At 41.5% G+C, this 17625-nt stretch overlaps 1 protein-coding gene across 1 annotated transcript in view; it reads left to right on the forward strand.

Moving 5' to 3' along the window:
* Window positions 1-15703, forward strand: part of entrep2 (endosomal transmembrane epsin interactor 2) — a 141066-nt gene extending 125363 nt beyond the window's left edge. Inside the window, exons 8-12 of the mRNA XM_088333171.1 lie at window positions 1108-1186; window positions 1256-2032; window positions 2107-2178; window positions 3660-3982; window positions 14886-15703. Coding sequence (XP_088189297.1) covers window positions 1108-1186; window positions 1256-2032; window positions 2107-2178; window positions 3660-3982; window positions 14886-15083 — 1449 coding nt within the window. The 3' untranslated portion in view covers window positions 15084-15703. The remainder of the gene's footprint in view (window positions 1-1107; window positions 1187-1255; window positions 2033-2106; window positions 2179-3659; window positions 3983-14885) is intronic.
* The last annotated feature ends 1922 nt before the right edge of the window (window positions 15704-17625 follow it).

The following is a 17625-nucleotide window of genomic DNA, read 5'->3' on the forward strand; positions in this document are numbered from 1 at the left end:
ATTTCTAAAGGCAAAAGTTTTCAAGTTTCAGGAAGCCTGCACCAGTAAATAAACTTTAGGAGTGCAATGAGCGAGGGAAAAAATTGTTTGATGCATGACATCTGTTTGTACAGATCCTTAAAAATAATTTCTATCTGGTTTCATGTTAAAGATAATATTGTGCAGTATTTTCTCAGTTTAGTAGGCCCAGCCTTATTGTTACTGTTCACCTGACTGCCCATTTTGCACTTCTGGTTAGCTGCTCCTCTTGCACTCTTTGCACTACTGTAAAATACTATACATAGCCATAATTATCTAGTATATTATTAGTACTCAATACTCCAACTCAATACAACATTTTATTTATATCGACATTTCGTTCTGTATACACCTGTACTAGAATGACAATAAAGTAGATCTGAATCTGAATGAATCTGAATCTGGTAGTTGTATCCCATGTTATTGCATGTTCAATGCTAAAACTCTTATTTTGCTTTTCTTATTTATCTAAGTCAAAATTGTATGACTACTGAGGCAACCATATTTTATTTGCACCTCCTACTTGAGTTTGCTTAGTGTGGTGAGTTGGTTCAGATGTAATGCTAAAATAAACAGTTTTTAAACACATTCAATGCCAAACTTGGAAGTCAATGTTTTCATTGTTTGTGAATAAATGGGGTGTGCTTATGAACGATTTTTTTTAACCGCCATTAGAATTTTTAAGTTAGGCTACAACCATAGGCTGAATGCTAAAGCATAGAGGTCAAATGAAAAATAAAGCTAAGTATTTGGCGTTGACATTTTGGACTGATCCGGCCCACCTGAGAACTTAAGGCTTGCTTCACACTACTAAGCTTAATGCTCAATTGCGATTTTTGGGGGGGCTGAAATCCGATGTAAAGCCTAAATCCGTCCCCCGAGGCACACTAAGTTTGACATGCCTGCTTTGAATACAGCCATTCTTTGACGTATGTGGTACTATACTGCCCCCCAATGTTTGCTATTGAAAACCAGAATATGCTGTTGTATATTGAAACACATCTAAATTCGGACATTAAAAACTACCAAACTGAATACTTACTCATCTAAATGTAAACTAAAGCACCTCTCCTAATCTAAACCCGACAGGTCACCACCAGTATCGAGCAACAAGCTACTGAATCCAGTTTATGTGACAGAAATACAACAGCAGGACTCAGTACTCAAGGTAGCGTTCAATGTTTTCAAATCTTGACTTTTTCTTTTCAATGACGTTCTATTCATTTCACATTTTAAGCCTCTGTAGACAGTGCGTCCCTACTGGTGTCAGAAGTTGCTGATCAGGACCACACTTGCTCCTCAGAAGACTTGTGTTCCCTGGAGGTCCAAGGCTCTGATTCTTCCCCGTACAGTACCCGTCACACAGCACCAGCCTATGGAAGCTGCACCAGCCTGGAGCTTTGCATCCGTGCACGCTGTCCTCACAGCTCCTTCAACACGGGCGCTCGCCCTAGTGACACCGGATTCAGCGAGTCCTCCCATACTCAAGAGTCCCTTGAGCGCTCTCCAGACTGGTCATCAGAAAACTACAGCCATCTGGACCAGGAAGATTCTGCAGACAACTCCCGTGGACTTGAAGAACACAGGCCTTCCATGCACCTTAGTGATGAGCTGGCATCTGCCAAACATTTGCCAGAAGAGCCACCAAAAGTGTCGGCGCATTCTCTCATCAAAGCACGGATGATGAGCCGGAAGCTCCCGTTGGCTGTGGCGGTTTCGCCACCTCCTCAGCCATGCTCCCCGACATCAGTGGCTTCCTCTGGGGGGACCTTAGCGATCAGTCCCTTAGCACCCTCTCCTTCTCCGTCCCCGCCGAGCAGGCTACGAGGGCCTCGCTTGTGCTTCAGTGTTTGGTCCCCGTCCCCTCCACTACAGCCACCTTCTACCTCAACACAAAGTAGAAATTCACCCGCTGAGAAACCTCTGGTTCTTCGTGCCGCCAGGAGGTACCGCAAGCTGGCACGTATCGTTCGCTCTACCAGTGACCCCATATCCTGCTCCTCTTCGACTGGAAGTAAGAGAAAATAACCATTATTGAATTACAGCAGACATACTGTATATTAAGATGTTCTTTGTGTTCCTCGAAAGGAGAATCCTGTGCCAACATCTCTGCAATGAATGCTTCAGCTCGAGATTCAACCCACACGTCACCAGAGCAAGGTACGTTTCGTAGTGATATTCCCGGTTGGGTGAAGAAAGATTTTAAGACACCTCATCTTATCTCATTAGCTGCACCGCTTATCCTCAGTAGGTTCGCGGGGGTGCTGGAGCCCAATCATCGGGCAGTGGGCAGGGGACACCCTGAACTGGTTGCCAGCCAAATTGGGACAGACAACTCGCTCGCTCATTCACACCTAGGGACAATTTGGACCGGCCAATCCACCTGAAATTCATGTCTTTGGAATGTGAGAGGGAACTGGAGTGCCCGGAGGAAACCCACGCAAGCACGGGGAGAACATACAAACTCCGCACAGGAAGTCCGGTAGCTGGATTTGAACCCACACAGGAGGTTCCCAACACCTTAGAACTGTGCCGCACACGCGCTAACCACTAAGCCGCTCTGCTGCCGTTTTTAAGACATGTTAGAAATAAATAAAGAGACTTAACACACATTATTATCATGTTAGCGTGTGACGTCATCCACTCCGCTGTTGATAAACTACAACACAGTACCCCAAGGCCATCCTGTTAATCTGTTAATAAACAATAAAAGGATACTGCTGGAAGTGTGAATTTCCTTACAGGGATGAATAAAGTATCTATCTATCTATCTATCTATCTATCTATCTATCTCTATCTGGGTCATACCACTTTTCGCTCCCCCGTTGTACATCGGTCCATTTAAACTACAAATTTGCTTCCTGCCTGATTACTATAGTCAATAGTGGATTAATGTATTTAATACCTCTCTCTCTATCTATCTATCTATCTATCTGCACCGCTTATCCTCAGTAGGGTCGCAGGGGTGCTGGAACCCATCCCAGCTGTCTTTGGGCAGTGGGCAGGGGACACCCTCAACTGGTGGCCAGACAGTCACAGGACACACATGGACAGACAACTCACTCGCTCATTTACACCTAGGGACAATTTGGACCAGTCAATCAACCTGACATGCATGTTTTTGGAATGTGGGAGGAAACCGGAGTGCCAGGAAGAAACTCTTGCAAGCACGGGGAGAACATGCAAACTCCACACAGGAGGTTCGCTCTCATGACCTAAAAACTGTACCGCACACGTGCTAACCACTGCGCCGCCGTGCTGCCCTTATCATGTTACATATAACACAAAATATATAACAGAAAAATATATATATTTTTACATTTTATGGGGGAAAAAATGCTCTGAAATTTTGAGTATTACACTGTACAATACACATTGCATCACTCGTGGCTTTCAGTATTAATTTCAACTGTGTGTTTTTGATGGGTGGACAGTCAATTTAGACAGTAGGGAATAGTTCCAGAGAACCAAATTTGAACTGAATCATTAGATGTTTGTTTGAAAATATATGAATGTGAACGAAATCTTTTTTTTTATTATCAAGTTTAAGATTTGAAAATAACCTGTTGAGTAGTTGAAAATTAAAAAAAAATAAAAGCCATTTCATTCACATTCTTTGTTCTGTTGTGTTTTATCTCCAGAGCATTCGGACGTTTCTTCAGAAAGCACTGGAAGCAAACAGAGTCACATATGCGCCAAGAAGCAGCACAAGGAGAGTCGAAAAATAGACCTCCACCCTAAAACGAGAGCGCTACAAGCACGTGTGGCAAATGAGAGACCACAGTCCCTGGCTGACCTTAAAATGTATAAAGACACCAAAATATTGGTGGCCAAGTTTCTGGAGCATTCAAGTTGCAATTTACCTCCTGAAGTCCAGCAAGTTGTCAACAATATCAAGTGTGTCATCAAGTCGGACGAGAAACACATGGAGGAGGCCATATTTAGTGCCAACGTCATCGATCAGGTACTTCAACTTACAGCCTCTTTCTCTTGCTCTTACCCTCGTAAGCAATTTTCCTTTTTTGTTTTTTACGACTGCAACATCAAACACATTTCACTCCTCCATGACATCGATTGGAGTTGAGCAGGACTGTGTGTATTGCTATGAATCATTCGTTATGCAATGTTGAGGCTCTACAGAAATCCAAGATAATTATTTTGACCTTGCTTTTTACCATTGGTGTTCAAACTGCAACCAGGGAGCCACTTGCAGCCCGCAGAGCTAATGTCCCCGGACAATGTTTAACATATTTGCTACTGACCCCTGGGCCGTATTAGGCCTGTCAATGAATTTAATCCGGCAAGAAGATGCTGAGAGAAGCATAAGAGGAAAAAAACGATCTGCTTCCAGTTAAATAATGACCTGCAGTTAATAATATGGATGTCGCCCAAGCCACTTGCCACTCCACCTATTGTTGCTATATATGCTGACTACCATTTATCAGATACATTTGTGGAAACACCCATTTAGATGTCATTTGATTAAAAAAATTAATAGGTGTAAGCATGGGCGTAACCAGCCTGTTTTGCGAGTGCTCAAGCACCACAAATTCAACCCGATCACCCCCAAAAATTATAACATTTTTAAAACGCTTAACACGGAGATAGAAAGAGACAAAGGAAGAGAAAAAGAGAGACGGGGAGCGTGAAAGACAGGGATAGAAAGTGAAAGAAAAAGGGAGGAAGAGAAAGAAAGAAAGAAAGAAAGAAAGAAAGAAAGAAAGAAAGAAAGAAAGAAAGAAAGAAAGAAATACAGTACACCGTTTGTGTGAGGCACCTGGCTTTGGCAACATCAAGTGGACATATTTCAACCTGCAGCTCATTTATCTCTTGCGCTTCACTCAGTGTTGTCTCACGGGCTGGATTTAATCCCTTACCAGGCCTGATCCAGCCCGCAGGCCGCCTATTTGACACCACTGCTTTAAGGCTTAACAGTGTGTAATATTTTGTGCCTCACAGTGGTACGAAAAACTTTTTGAAGAATCGTAACAATGTTATTAAAAAATCATAGGTCAAGAAATGTATTTCTTTTCAATAGTGGAATCAGCACCTAAGGTCACGTCCATATTTATCTGACGTCTTGCTGCTTGCTGTGTGTTTTTGTTCGCATTAGACAACAGTGCCATCGAGTGGTCAAATATTACACCCAGGGTTTTTTTTTTTTTTTTTTTTTCCCAAGTGTAGCGACCCTCTTTCATGCACGACACAAGGTTTCACAATCTCTAGGTTTATTGCCTGCATTCAGTAAACAAAACAATACAAAAGTCAGGGGCCTCTGTTCACGACTGCAATTATCTTCAGCGCTTACAAATTCACTTAAGCTACGGCAAGCAGACAACATGCGAGCACATTAATAATGAAACTTCCATAATAACAATAAACTTAACTTTCCTACGTTCCTGCATTCAGTAAACAAAACAATACAAAAGTCAGGGGCCTCTGTTCACGACTGCAATTATCTAAAATATTAAAGATACAAAAGAACGGGTCATCACTCAACAGGCCGCACCTCGTGGCGTGTTTGCCTCAAAACACGTTGCATCTTCATTTCAAGCTGTATTGCTTTACTTCTTATTTAGTGCTTTTTTAATATACATCATTTAGCACAACTTATATATCTTTATATACAAAAATAATTTGCGAAAGCAGCTCATATGTCTAGCAAAATATGCATTTTATTATCCAACTGATATTGGGCACATCTTACCTTCAGCGCTTACAAATTCACTTAAGCTACGGCAAGCGCTGAAGCCCATAAAGTGCCAAACGAAAAAGACAGTCGCAGACGCCCATGACTTAACAACTGAATGAGGTACCGGAATATTAACAGTAATACAACAAAAACACAGATTTTGTGAGAATTCAAAAAAACATTCAAAACAATCAAATTTCAACTCTGTTACACAAGCATGTTGCAACAAACATGACATTATCTCAGAAAATTAACAAATTACCCGGAAAGAAAAAAGTGAAGACTGGTTGAAGCCAAAGTCTTCGAAGAGACCCGTCCCCAAATTAACTTTAGACGCTTCTTCTATCAATCATTTCAACTCATCATGTTTGCGTCATTATACAACCGTTTGTGAGTCCATTTTTGATCACATTTTATGCATGGACGGGGACGTGTCCCCACCAATATCAGGCCATTATTATTTGTCAAATGGTAAATGCATTAGGGTTTCAGTGTCACGCCCAAGGACACTTCAACTCTGACGAGCTGGGAATCAAACCTGTGACCTCCAGAGACGAGTCCCTACCTCCTAAGTTACACAATATAATAAAAACCTTCCTGTCCATTCTAATGTTTCGTGATTACTTAAAAAATCCCAACAACCATCCTACGCCGTTGGTTTGAATCATAATACAGTATATTTCTTACAGTTTCTGAAAAGCATCCTTTTCTCATAAGACTACGGGAGTATAACGCATCGTTTGCTTTGTGGCGCCATCTAGTGGTCTAAAAGGCCAAGATTTCAGATACCTGTACACAGGGTTGGGTAGGGTTACTTTAACTTGATTACTTTCAATTACTTTTGGATTACTCCAATACCAAATATGCTAATAAAAGATAAAAGAAACTAAATATGAATAAAATGATGACTCACAACACGTGGTAAGCTTTCTCTCCTGGGTTTGATCTCTTTGATCTCCGGCAAAACGAACATAAAATGCGACGAAACAAAATGAAAATAAATCCAAACAGCTTGCCAACATCATTTTTGCCGTTCCATGTATCCCGTTACTCCCCAAGCCTGCACAAAATTTAGTCATTTTATTCATATTTAGTTTCTGTTGTCTTTTATCAGCATATTTGGTATTAGAGTAATCCAAAAGCAATTGAAAGTAATCCAGTTAAAGTAACCCTACCCAACCCTGCAGGCTGTACACCATATCAGGCTCCAAGTCAGTTTGGTTTAGGTTTATTTTTCAGTACTATTGTTTATCATCCAACCTACAATCACTGAATAAAAATAATCTTTTCCAAGCACAACACGTTTATTCTCAAACTATGGAATAAATATTTGACTGTTTGGCATTGAATGTGCTAACAATTTGTTTAGGAGATACCGGGTACAGTTGGAACCTCCGTGTTTTATGATTTTTTGTGCTAGTCCTCTCAAGTTTTTATACATGATACCCTAATTTGTTTTTTACAAGTAGACATCAATGGTAGAGTGCTAAGTAACACAGAAAGTCTGTGACAGTATCTCAAAGAGAGATATACACAGTGTTACGGCCGTACCCAGTACTGGCTATGGTTGTTACATTGCTAGTGGACAGTTGTAACAGTGTATTTTATCACAAATAAGCTTCAAATAGTCTAATATTTGAAGAAATCAAGTCAAGTCATGTTTATTTGTATAGCCCTTAATCACAGAGTCTCAAAGGGCTGCACAGACCACAGATTATTGCAAACCATTACACCCAGTGTTCCCACTAAGCAATCGCGCACTGCCCGCACATTCTCAGCGCACAAGAAAATCTATCCAGCACAATGTTCCCTCTAAGCTGCGTGTGTGAGTTTTTAGAGTTTTTCGAGAACTGGCTTCTTCGGCTCGGCTCACTAAACGGAACCGGCCCTTTCGGGTCCTAAACGACTCAGGTTGTTTTTGCTTCTTTCATCCCTATACAACCAAATATTGTGTAAAATTATTCACAAAATGACTTAAAGGAAGCGGGGAATAGAACAAAAAAGAAAAAAAAATACCAAAATGAAAAAGTAGTGAAAAGCTGAGAAAAAAATAAACAAAAGGAAGAGAAAAAAGAAGGAACATTTCAGAAAAAAAGCCAGAAAAAAAGAAAAAAAAGAAACAAAGGAAAAAAAGTAAACAGAGAACAAAAAGTAAAAAGTAACAGCTAGGATTAAAATAAACACAATGAGATTTTTTTTTAAAGGGATTAAAAAAAATGGAAAAACACTGGCTAAAAGAAGAAAAAGTTTGTGTTGCATTCAAATGATTTTCAATTATATCAAGTAAATCTTGTTGCCATCATTGTACTTCCACTAAAAAATGTGATTAAGTACAGTTCTGTATCTTACAACCAACTAAATAAGCCCCCAAAAATGTTAATATTATGCGACAAAATATGTCAGGAAATAAAAATAAATGGAAATCTTTTAAAATAATTGTTGTAAAAACAAATGACGTTTGTAGGCCGTACAACCTTTGCAATAGTACATGAGTCAATTCATTCAAAAGTGAAAAATAATTTTGCATTGTCGGAAAAAAATGTAACGTGATGTCAAGTTTTGGACATGTTTGATAATGATTTAGTTGCCACACTTGGGATTGCTGTTGCTCACTGTTGTTTCAAGCGTTGCTCACCGACTTTGTGTGAACGCTCAGACCCGTGGAAAATTACAGGGAACATTGATTACACCATCTTTATATTGCATATAATTTTATATATATATATATAAACCTTTAACATACTTATATAAACCTTAAACATACAAAATATAGCAGTGAAGCAACATGCGAAAATAATTCCATTTATGAACGACCTCCTTCGTAAGTAGAACTGTCCATGAGAATGATGCTCTGTTGGCTGCTGTCCCGATAACTGTGACTTGATTTCCTTTACCTTTCTCTTGACCAGCTTGCTTTTGAAAGGAGAATCAGTGTTGTGTGTTTTTTTTTTATAAATACAGTGGAACCTCGGTTCTCGACCATAATCCGTTCCAGAACCCTGTTCGAGAACCGATTTGTTCAATCTCCGAAATCATTTTTCCCATTAAAAACAATGTAAATCGTTTTAATCCGTTCCAACACCCTGAATGTTTACCTTGAATGTTTAACGTAAACATGAAGCTAACCCAGGCTAATCGTACGTTCGCGTTATCGTAATCTTCCGTACGAAAGATCACGCTAACATGAACGTGTAAAATTAAAAAAATCAGGTCGTTTACAAGTCATTTAGCACCACAAGTGGCTAGCGCTTCATTGGAAAGGGGGCTCCGTTCCAACACCCTGAATTTTGGGCTCAGTTCCGACACCCTGAATGTTTACTTGAATGTTCAACGTAATCATAAAGCTAACGCAGGCTAATCGTACGTTCGCGTTAACGTAATCTTCCGTACGAAAGATTACGCTAACACGAACGGGTAAAAAAAAAAAAAAGATAGAGAAAAGAATTATGAATAGGATTTCTTACCTTTGTGGTTGTCAGCAGAAGGCGCATGCTGTATTCCCTAGCAAGATCGGAAACTTGCACACCTCTTTCATATTTAGCTATTATGTCTTTCTTAAAGGCAATAGTTGTACGAACAACTTTTCTTTTTTCACCTGTCCTGCTTGCACCGACCTTCTTCGGAGGCATAGTTAGGGGCTAAAACACTCCGTTCACCGATATTAAAAGCGAAAGCAAAAAGAGGCAAGTGCGCACGTGATAACAGTTGGTCACGAGGGGTGGGGGCCATCTACACGATCTACACCCATATGCCACTCAGCATCGCACCCTAGCGTACGCACTCACGCATTACCGGCGTCGAACTCCGAATTTTTGACCAAACAGCAAAGCAAAAATTTCTTGAAATTTTTGGTCGAGCTCCGATTTGTTCGAACTGAGAGGCGTTCGAAAACCGAGGTTCCACTGTAGTCTGAAAAATGTCTCTTTGCATTTAAATGCCAGTTGAGGCAGACGCGTTTTGAAAATGACATCGTGAAAATGGTAGGTTTTTGACTTCTTACTAGGTCCTGTTCCCTCAATCGATTTTTCATCCTAACTTGAATTGAGAAGGAATACATTGGAGGCTAACTCGGCAACTCATTAGCTAAAGAGTTTGGGCCCATGTGTCCGAAATGGCCAGATGTCAGAATGGCTGCCTTGTATGTCAAGCAAGTGACATACTTTAAAGCAGGGGTGTCAAACTTATTTTAACTCGGGGGCCACACGATAGAACAAACATTCTGTCGGGGGCCGGACTAGTACATTAAAAAGAAAGAAAAAGTGATAAAGAAATAAAAGAAAGAGGGAGGGAAAAGGAGAGAGGGTGGGACAAAGAAAGAAAAAGAGAGAGAGGGAGAGAGCGTGAGAAACAAAAGATAAAAAGTCGTGAGAGAGGGGAAAAAGAAAGGGAGAGGAAGAAAGAAATCCAAAGAGAAATGGAAAGACAGAAGGAGAGAAAAGAAAGCGCAAAGGGTATGAAGAGAGAAAGAGAAAAGAGAGAAAAGGAAAAAAGGAACATAGAGCAAAAGCGGTTAAAAGACACAGAGAGAAAAAGAGACAAAGAGCAACCAAGGAAGAGAAAAAGAGAGACACAGAGAGTGAAAGAGACAGACAATGGGAGAAAAGGGGTGGAAAGAGAGAGAGAGAGAGAGAGAGAGAGAGAGAGAGAGAGAGAGAGAGAGAGAGAGAGAGAGAGAGAGAGAGAGAGAGAGAGAGAGAGAAATAAATACAAGTACAGAGTCTTTGTGAGAGGCTCCTGGCTTTGGCAACATCAAGTTGACATATTTCAACCTGCAGTTTGTTTTTCTCTTGCGCTTCTCTAAATGATAGATAGATAGATAGATAGATAGATAGATAGATAGATAGATAGATAGATAGATAGATAGATAGATAGATACTTTATTCATCGAGTGTTGTCTCGCGGGCCGGATTTAATCCCTGAGCGGGCCTGATCTGGCCCGCAGGCCGCCTGTCTGATACCTGTACTTTAAAGTGAGGAGATGATTGGCTGTTTTTGTTTATGCTATGCGCCCACAGATGGGTGTGCATTTTTGTCTACTGTTGCCATGCTGGTCTAGTTCTTGATTTAATAGAAATGTATGTCAAGAAGATCATGGAATGGAACAAAGTGCTGGTGTTTTTTATGGACAGCATTGCTTATCAGAGTCCGACAGGCAGTAGTGTTAAATATATAAGCCAGTGCCTGGGGTGCAGCCTTTATTGGCAAATTTCTAGCATTCAAAACTCTGTACCCACTTTTCTTTTCTTTCCTCTTGAATTTGTCCAAACAGACTGTACAGAAATTGTTATTTTTTTGAATGTGTTTACAACTGTCCCTGTACCTTTCTGCCATCATTAAGCTAACATATCCCCGTGTTAGCTAGGATGAAAAACACATACACACCGGAGACATATCAGCCTAGTGCAGGGGTCGGGAACCTATGGCTCGCGAGCCATATATGGCTCTTTCTATGAGTATCTGTGGCTCAGAGACCAATTTGATTGCATGCAAGATTTCTCCATCTTGTTCAAAATCGGAGATGTCAATCCTATTCAGGTACACGTAAAGCCAAACAAAGCTAAATACAAACGTAACACTTCACAGTATATATAGGGCACGTTTTTCACTACAATTTACAGTCAAGGTGTCACACAAAAAAGGGGGGAAAAAAACTCGTTTTGGCTGTACAACGCTAAAGAATCCTTTATTTAAAAGTTCACTATATAATCTGTGTTCAGTGTTCAGATACTTTATGATGAATCCACAGAACTGTAAATACGCCAAAACACCGGAAGAGAACTTAGTCATTTGATTGGGTGAGTGGGAGGGATGGGTGGAGCTATGCAAAAAGTACAAGCATTCCCTCCCATCTCTCGCCAAAGGTAAGCACATAAGGCTCCCTATTCTCAGAATGTTGTGACGTTTTTACAAAATAAATGCTTGCATCTGGTTTTGAAACCAATATGTATGAAAAAAAGGTCAAAAGGAGTTTAACCGATCTTGAGTAATTGCAAGAAAGAGACAAGTTTAAAGTGGTCTGTTTGTTGAATTTGGGACAGGGGCTCTGGCATTATTCTCTTTTCATAATTTTGATCAAATCATCAAAAATAAATGTGCTGAAGACTAAGCTTTTGTCTGGGGCGCCGGTTTAGCAATTTAGTAAATTTGTCTCATGATATATGGTGTGGCTCTTTCCCAAAATAAAATTAATATTTTTTGCTTTTATGGCTCTTTGAGTCAAAAAGGTTCCCGACCCCTGGCCTAGTGGGAGGTGGCTAGAGTCATTTCTGACTCTTTCTGGGAGATCGATACAGAGGAAGGGGTTCCTAGACCCATCGGGTCAACCCAACTGATGTGTTGAGAGTCATTAGGTGACCAAACCCCCCAATTCCAACCCCTAATGCCGAGCACCAAGCAGGGTAGCAATGAGTACCAATGTTGTAAGTCTCGGCCAAGGCTTGAACCAGCAACCTCCCAGTCTCGGGGCGGGCGCCCTACCCCCATGGCCACCGGGCTGGTTTTGAAAAACAAACTCATAGGATTTAAGCCAAGAATTTAAATATTGAGGCCTTGTGCCAGAAACTTGTCAAACTTTAGCATATTTGACATGAAACCAGAAACAATAAGAAAAAAGAAGTCTGAAATCTTACCTGGAAATGTTTTTTGACCATAAAGTTGAGACAAGACTCAAGAGTCTTCAAACGTTTTGTGTTCGGTCAAAACGGAAAGGGGAGTATCCTTAATGAGTGGTATCAATGAAACGATTTTCCATTTGGTCAAACTGTGACTGTTACAACTGTCCCTGTGTTACAACTATATTGGAAACAAATGAAATGTTTTTTTTTACCACTAGGAGTCACTAAATAATACATAATTTTGCTTTAAATATAAACAAAAACATTAAGCGCAAATGTTTTTGCAAAATGATTTGCTGAAACTTCAAGGAATTGACGGTTCATGGATCCATGATCCACCTGGGTCTTGGAGATCCACTTCCTGTGATGTGTCCTGGTGGTGCCCATCCCTCTCCAAGCCATTTTTGGAGGTTTGGGTTTTCTCCCTCACATAAAAAATAGCATTGGTTTCCATGGTTACCTGTAGCAGGAGAAGCTCCTGATCATCATCAGTCAGTCTTCACATCTGGGGTAACCTACCTGACTGCCCGTACAAGAAGGTGTTTATGTTCAATTTCATTCTGGCCTGCGAGAGTGAAATGTCTTTCTGGAAAAAAATGCTGGGTCAGCAAAAAAGTGCTGAGTCAACTAACAAAAAGTGTTGAGTCGACTAATAAAAAGTTGCTCAGGCAACTTTTTGTGTATTTTCCACATCTATGGTAACCTTCCTGACTGGCTATAAATTAAGGTGTAATTCAATGTCGTTCTGCCCTGGGAGAGTGATAATTGTTACTGGGACCCAATGCAGAGACAACAACAAAAACAAACGTTTATTTTTGTATTTTCTACCATCTAAGGCAACCCATTTGACTGCCTGTGAAAGATGGTGTTGGTATTCAGTGTTCTGGGAGAGTAGAATGTCTTTCTGGGAAAAAATGCTGAGTCAACAAAAGCAAAAGAGCTGAGTCCACTTTATAGACATTTTTCACATTTATTGTAACCTACTTGGATTGTCTTTGAAAGTGGTAGTAATATTTAAACTCCTTCCCCATTTCTTTGGTGGACAGAGAGACAAAAGAACATATATATATATATATATATATATATATATATATATATATATATATATATATTTAGATCCTGTCACGGTTGCCCATTGCCCCCACTTGGCCCATGCCCGTTTGGCGCCAGCTGCGGCTTGTTGCCCGATTGCCTTTCCTCCTATTTAAGCTCAGTGCTCTCACTCACCCCTTGTCCATCCGTCAACGAACCTCTGCACCCGCAAGACGTGTGTTTTGACTCTGCCCGGTATCCTGTCCTGTGTAACCTGTCCGGTATTGATCCCGTCTATCTCGTCCTGTTTGATATCTGACTCCAGTCTCCAGTATCGGGTATCGATCCCGTCTGTCTCGCCCTGTCTGATATCTTGCTACAGTCTCCGGTATCGATTCCGCCTGTCTCATCCTGTCCGATATCTTGCACCAGTCTCCAGTATCCGGTATCGATCCGGTCTTTCTCGTCCTGTCTGATATCTGACTCCAGTCTCCAGTATCTGGTATCAATCCTGTCTGTCCCGTCCTGTCCGGTATCTATCCCGTCTTTCCGGTATCTGCTCGTGTATCTGGTACCGATCCTGGCTGTCCCGTCCTGTCCGGTATCAACCCTGCCTGTCCGGTATCTGATCGTGTATCTGGTACCGATCCTGGCTGTCCCGTCCTGTCCGGTATCAACCCTGCCTGTTCGGTATCTGATCGTGTATCTGGTATCGATCCTGTCCGTCCCGTCCTGTCCGGTTTCTGCTCGTCTATCTGGTATCGATCTCGTCGGCCTCTGGCTTCCTGTCTTTCCACGCCGGACTTTTGTCTCAGTTCTTCCACCCAGCGATTGCGGAATCACTGCCGTTTGTGTTCACGCGCATGACTGCCCCATTCCCGTAAAATAAAGCTTGTGTGAAAACGTTACGCATCTGGGTCCTCCTCCTGTTCTGGTTCTGACAGATCCCAAACAAAAAAAACTATCACCACCTTCGCTTTGCTCACGGGTCAAATGAAACTACTCATGGGACAATGTAATACTTTTGTTCAGGAGACTTGCCGACATGTAGAAAGACTTGCTTACAGTTGGGAGAAATGTTGCTTACATCTCGGGAAGGTCTCGACGGACGAATTAGTATAAACAATCCTCCTCAAGGGAGGACAACAGATAATGGCAAAGGACAAGGTGACATAAACTGGCATAAACCTAAAAACACTTCCAAATAAGGACGGAACCCTGGGCATGTACACGTGAAAGGGTGTAGCGTGAAAGGGGGCGGGGCTAGACCGGTTTACACATGCTGTGTTGAAACTATAAAGACCCACGCATATCTGAGATTCGCTGAGTTTTCCTGTTGAAATTGTTTTATCAATTAAAAAGAGCTCCCTCTTACGTCATTTGATTCCTGCATTCTTTGAACACGTATGAGACGATTTCTCGACATATCTTCTTCAACAAATTGGTCTTATCTTCATCACCAGTTTAATCAATATACCTCCATTCAGTCATAACACGAAGTATGTTTATGTTTGCATGTTGGCCCACAGGTGATGACTCAACGCATCAGTGGCAGTCCCAGAAAACGTAACCAGGAGGATCTTCACCTTCAAAGCTGCGGTGCCTTGAGTTCATCCCCGTCTATGCGCCGTCCCCAGAATCTCCCTCGAAATACCGGAACTTGTACCGATCCCCTGGACTCGCCTTGTTTCGAACAAAGCCTGGAATGCAGAGAGACTATTCTCTGACCGCCATCTTTCCAAGGGTCCGGGTGGAAGCTATGAAGGCATTTTAAGGTGCTCAATTTGAAGCTACAACACGCTGTGCAGTCTGTTATGAACGGCCTGGCATCGGAAAGTCACGATTGCACGGTGAAACTGTGTCAAAAACAAAGGCGACAGGACATAAAAGGCATCTCACGAAATCCCTAGACAGCGTGCAGTCGCATCAACAGAAGAAGTAGCAAACTCGGACGGAGCCTGCCTGTCTGTAGTGGCTTTTTTTTCTCATCAGAAACAAAATGTTTCTCCCTGAGGAGATTTTTTTTTTTTACAGTTTCATCAAAATGAAACACATTACCGCTAAGCTGGAATCTGCTGTTTGCAGACAAACAATATTGTGTTACATTATTGGTATTTTTCTTCTCCTTGTGTGGAACAGGAGGAAACCTTATAAATATTCAACTGTGAATAGAGAAAAAAGAGCCTTGCTAGCCAATGTTTGAAGATTTTTGTGACTTTATGACTGATATGGTGGTGATTTTTTTCGTGGTGCCACTGGTCCAAGAACATGACGAACATTCTAACTTACCTCATTGTGTTATATTTCTTATCAGTGTTCTAATAAAAGATGAGTTTGTATCTTTTGATTTGTGTTATATTCATTGGCGTTGCAGATGATCAAATGTATTTGTGAAGCACTTTTCAGGTAAAACACTGCCACTCAAATTGCTGTAAAGCATACAACTGTCAGGAGCCAGAAGAGGATCAGGACCCAAACGCGTGACGTTTATTTTACGGGAAATGGGGAGTCATGCACGTTAGGCAGCAGTCTGGCGTGCAAAGACGGGAAGCCAGAGACCGATGAGATAGATTCTAATTACCCGAGTTGATATCGGACAGATGGGGTCGATACCGGACAGGACGGGACAGACATGATAAAGAATCAGGATATCGAAAGTAAACAGGAGAAACTAGATGGGAACGAAAACTGGAAAACAAAATTAAACAGGACAAAATAAACTGGAACAATACCGGGCAGGAAATACCAACAAGACCGGGGCGTAGTGGAAACCCTTGTCTTGCGGGGCAGACGCTCGTTGACGGACTGACAAAGGAAAAATGAGAGCACTGAGCTTGAAATAGACAGAAAACCAATCTGTTAATGAGCTGCAGCTGGTGCTACTTGGGCAGGGCCAATTGGGGACCATGGCAACCGTGACAACAACAATAAAACCCACCCCCAACAACCCAAAACGACTCATACACATGCACACACAATGGTTGAAATACAATAAGTAGTGATAGAGATCAAATATAATTATGGCAAGGCACAGAATAGCCATGTGAGGAAAGGTACCCGAACCTCAACCAATTATCAGCTCCAGGACGTTCAAACCCAAGTCTGCAGTTACCTATAAGTGCTGTGACAGTTAGAAGACGTCTGTGTGAAGCAAGTTTTATCACTTTATCGTATAGTGCGACCGGAAACGAGTTCGACAAAGTAGAAGGGAGAATAACTATCCACAGAGAGTACGGTAACCAAACTTTAGCCTTTTCCTCTATTTACCAGTGAAGCCATGTTTGCTTAGCCTTGTCAGGATGTTCACCAGAGCACTCGCATAATGTCACACACGACTTCCAGTATTCCTTTTATATGGGAAATGTGGGAGGAAACCAGAGTGCCCGGAGGAAACCCACGCAAGCACAGGGAGAACATGCAAACTCCACACTGGAAGGTTTCATACATTGATATCAATGACAATAAATATGATACATTTTGACGATTTCTTGGCAGTCTAACTCAACAGACCACGCATTAAATGAAGAAAAATAAAACTAAAGTACGCTTAAAAATGACGCCGACACGGCTATATGGTGGCTTTGGTTTGCCATCGTAATTTACAATGAAATGAAATGAAATGATCTGCATTTATATAGCGCTTTTCAAGTCAATGACTTCCCAAAGCGCTTTACAATGTGCTCCACATTTCCCAATAGCGGCCTTGCAGCCATGTAAGGCGCTAACCTGCTTATTGGGGGTATTAGGGGTTCAGTGTCTTACCCAAGGACACTTCGACATGTAACACGGGCGAACCGGGATTCGAACTGGGATTCCTTGATCCCAAGACGAGCCCTCTACCTCCTGAGCTACTGCCGCCCCATGACTCAACAAGGAAAAGCCCCGCAATCACTCCATAGCACTACGGTTTGACGTCAACGCGTGGAACATTATGTGAATGCATATGTGCCCACGACAGAATTAGGGAGGAAAAATTTGAACCGGCCAATTAACCTAACATGCATGTTTTTCGTAATGTGGGAGGAAAACGGACTGCCGGAGGAAACCCACGCAACCACAGGGAGAACATGCAAACTCCACACAGGAAGGTTCTCAGACGCTGTGCCGCTTGTTGTGCCTTATCAAATCAAATCAACGTTTCAAAACTGCGTTTTGTATCTCCTTGGCTTGTCTCTGTGTGATATCAAAATTGCTTTGATGATATAAAACCCTTTGTGAGTGATAAATATGCAAAAAAAACAACAACAAAAAAACAGGAAGGGGCAAATA

Source organism: Urocampus carinirostris, chromosome 4 (genome assembly GCF_059441175.1).
Source record: "Urocampus carinirostris isolate Australia breed hairy pipefish chromosome 4, RoL_Ucar_1.0, whole genome shotgun sequence".
NCBI lineage: Eukaryota > Metazoa > Chordata > Actinopteri > Syngnathiformes > Syngnathidae > Urocampus > Urocampus carinirostris.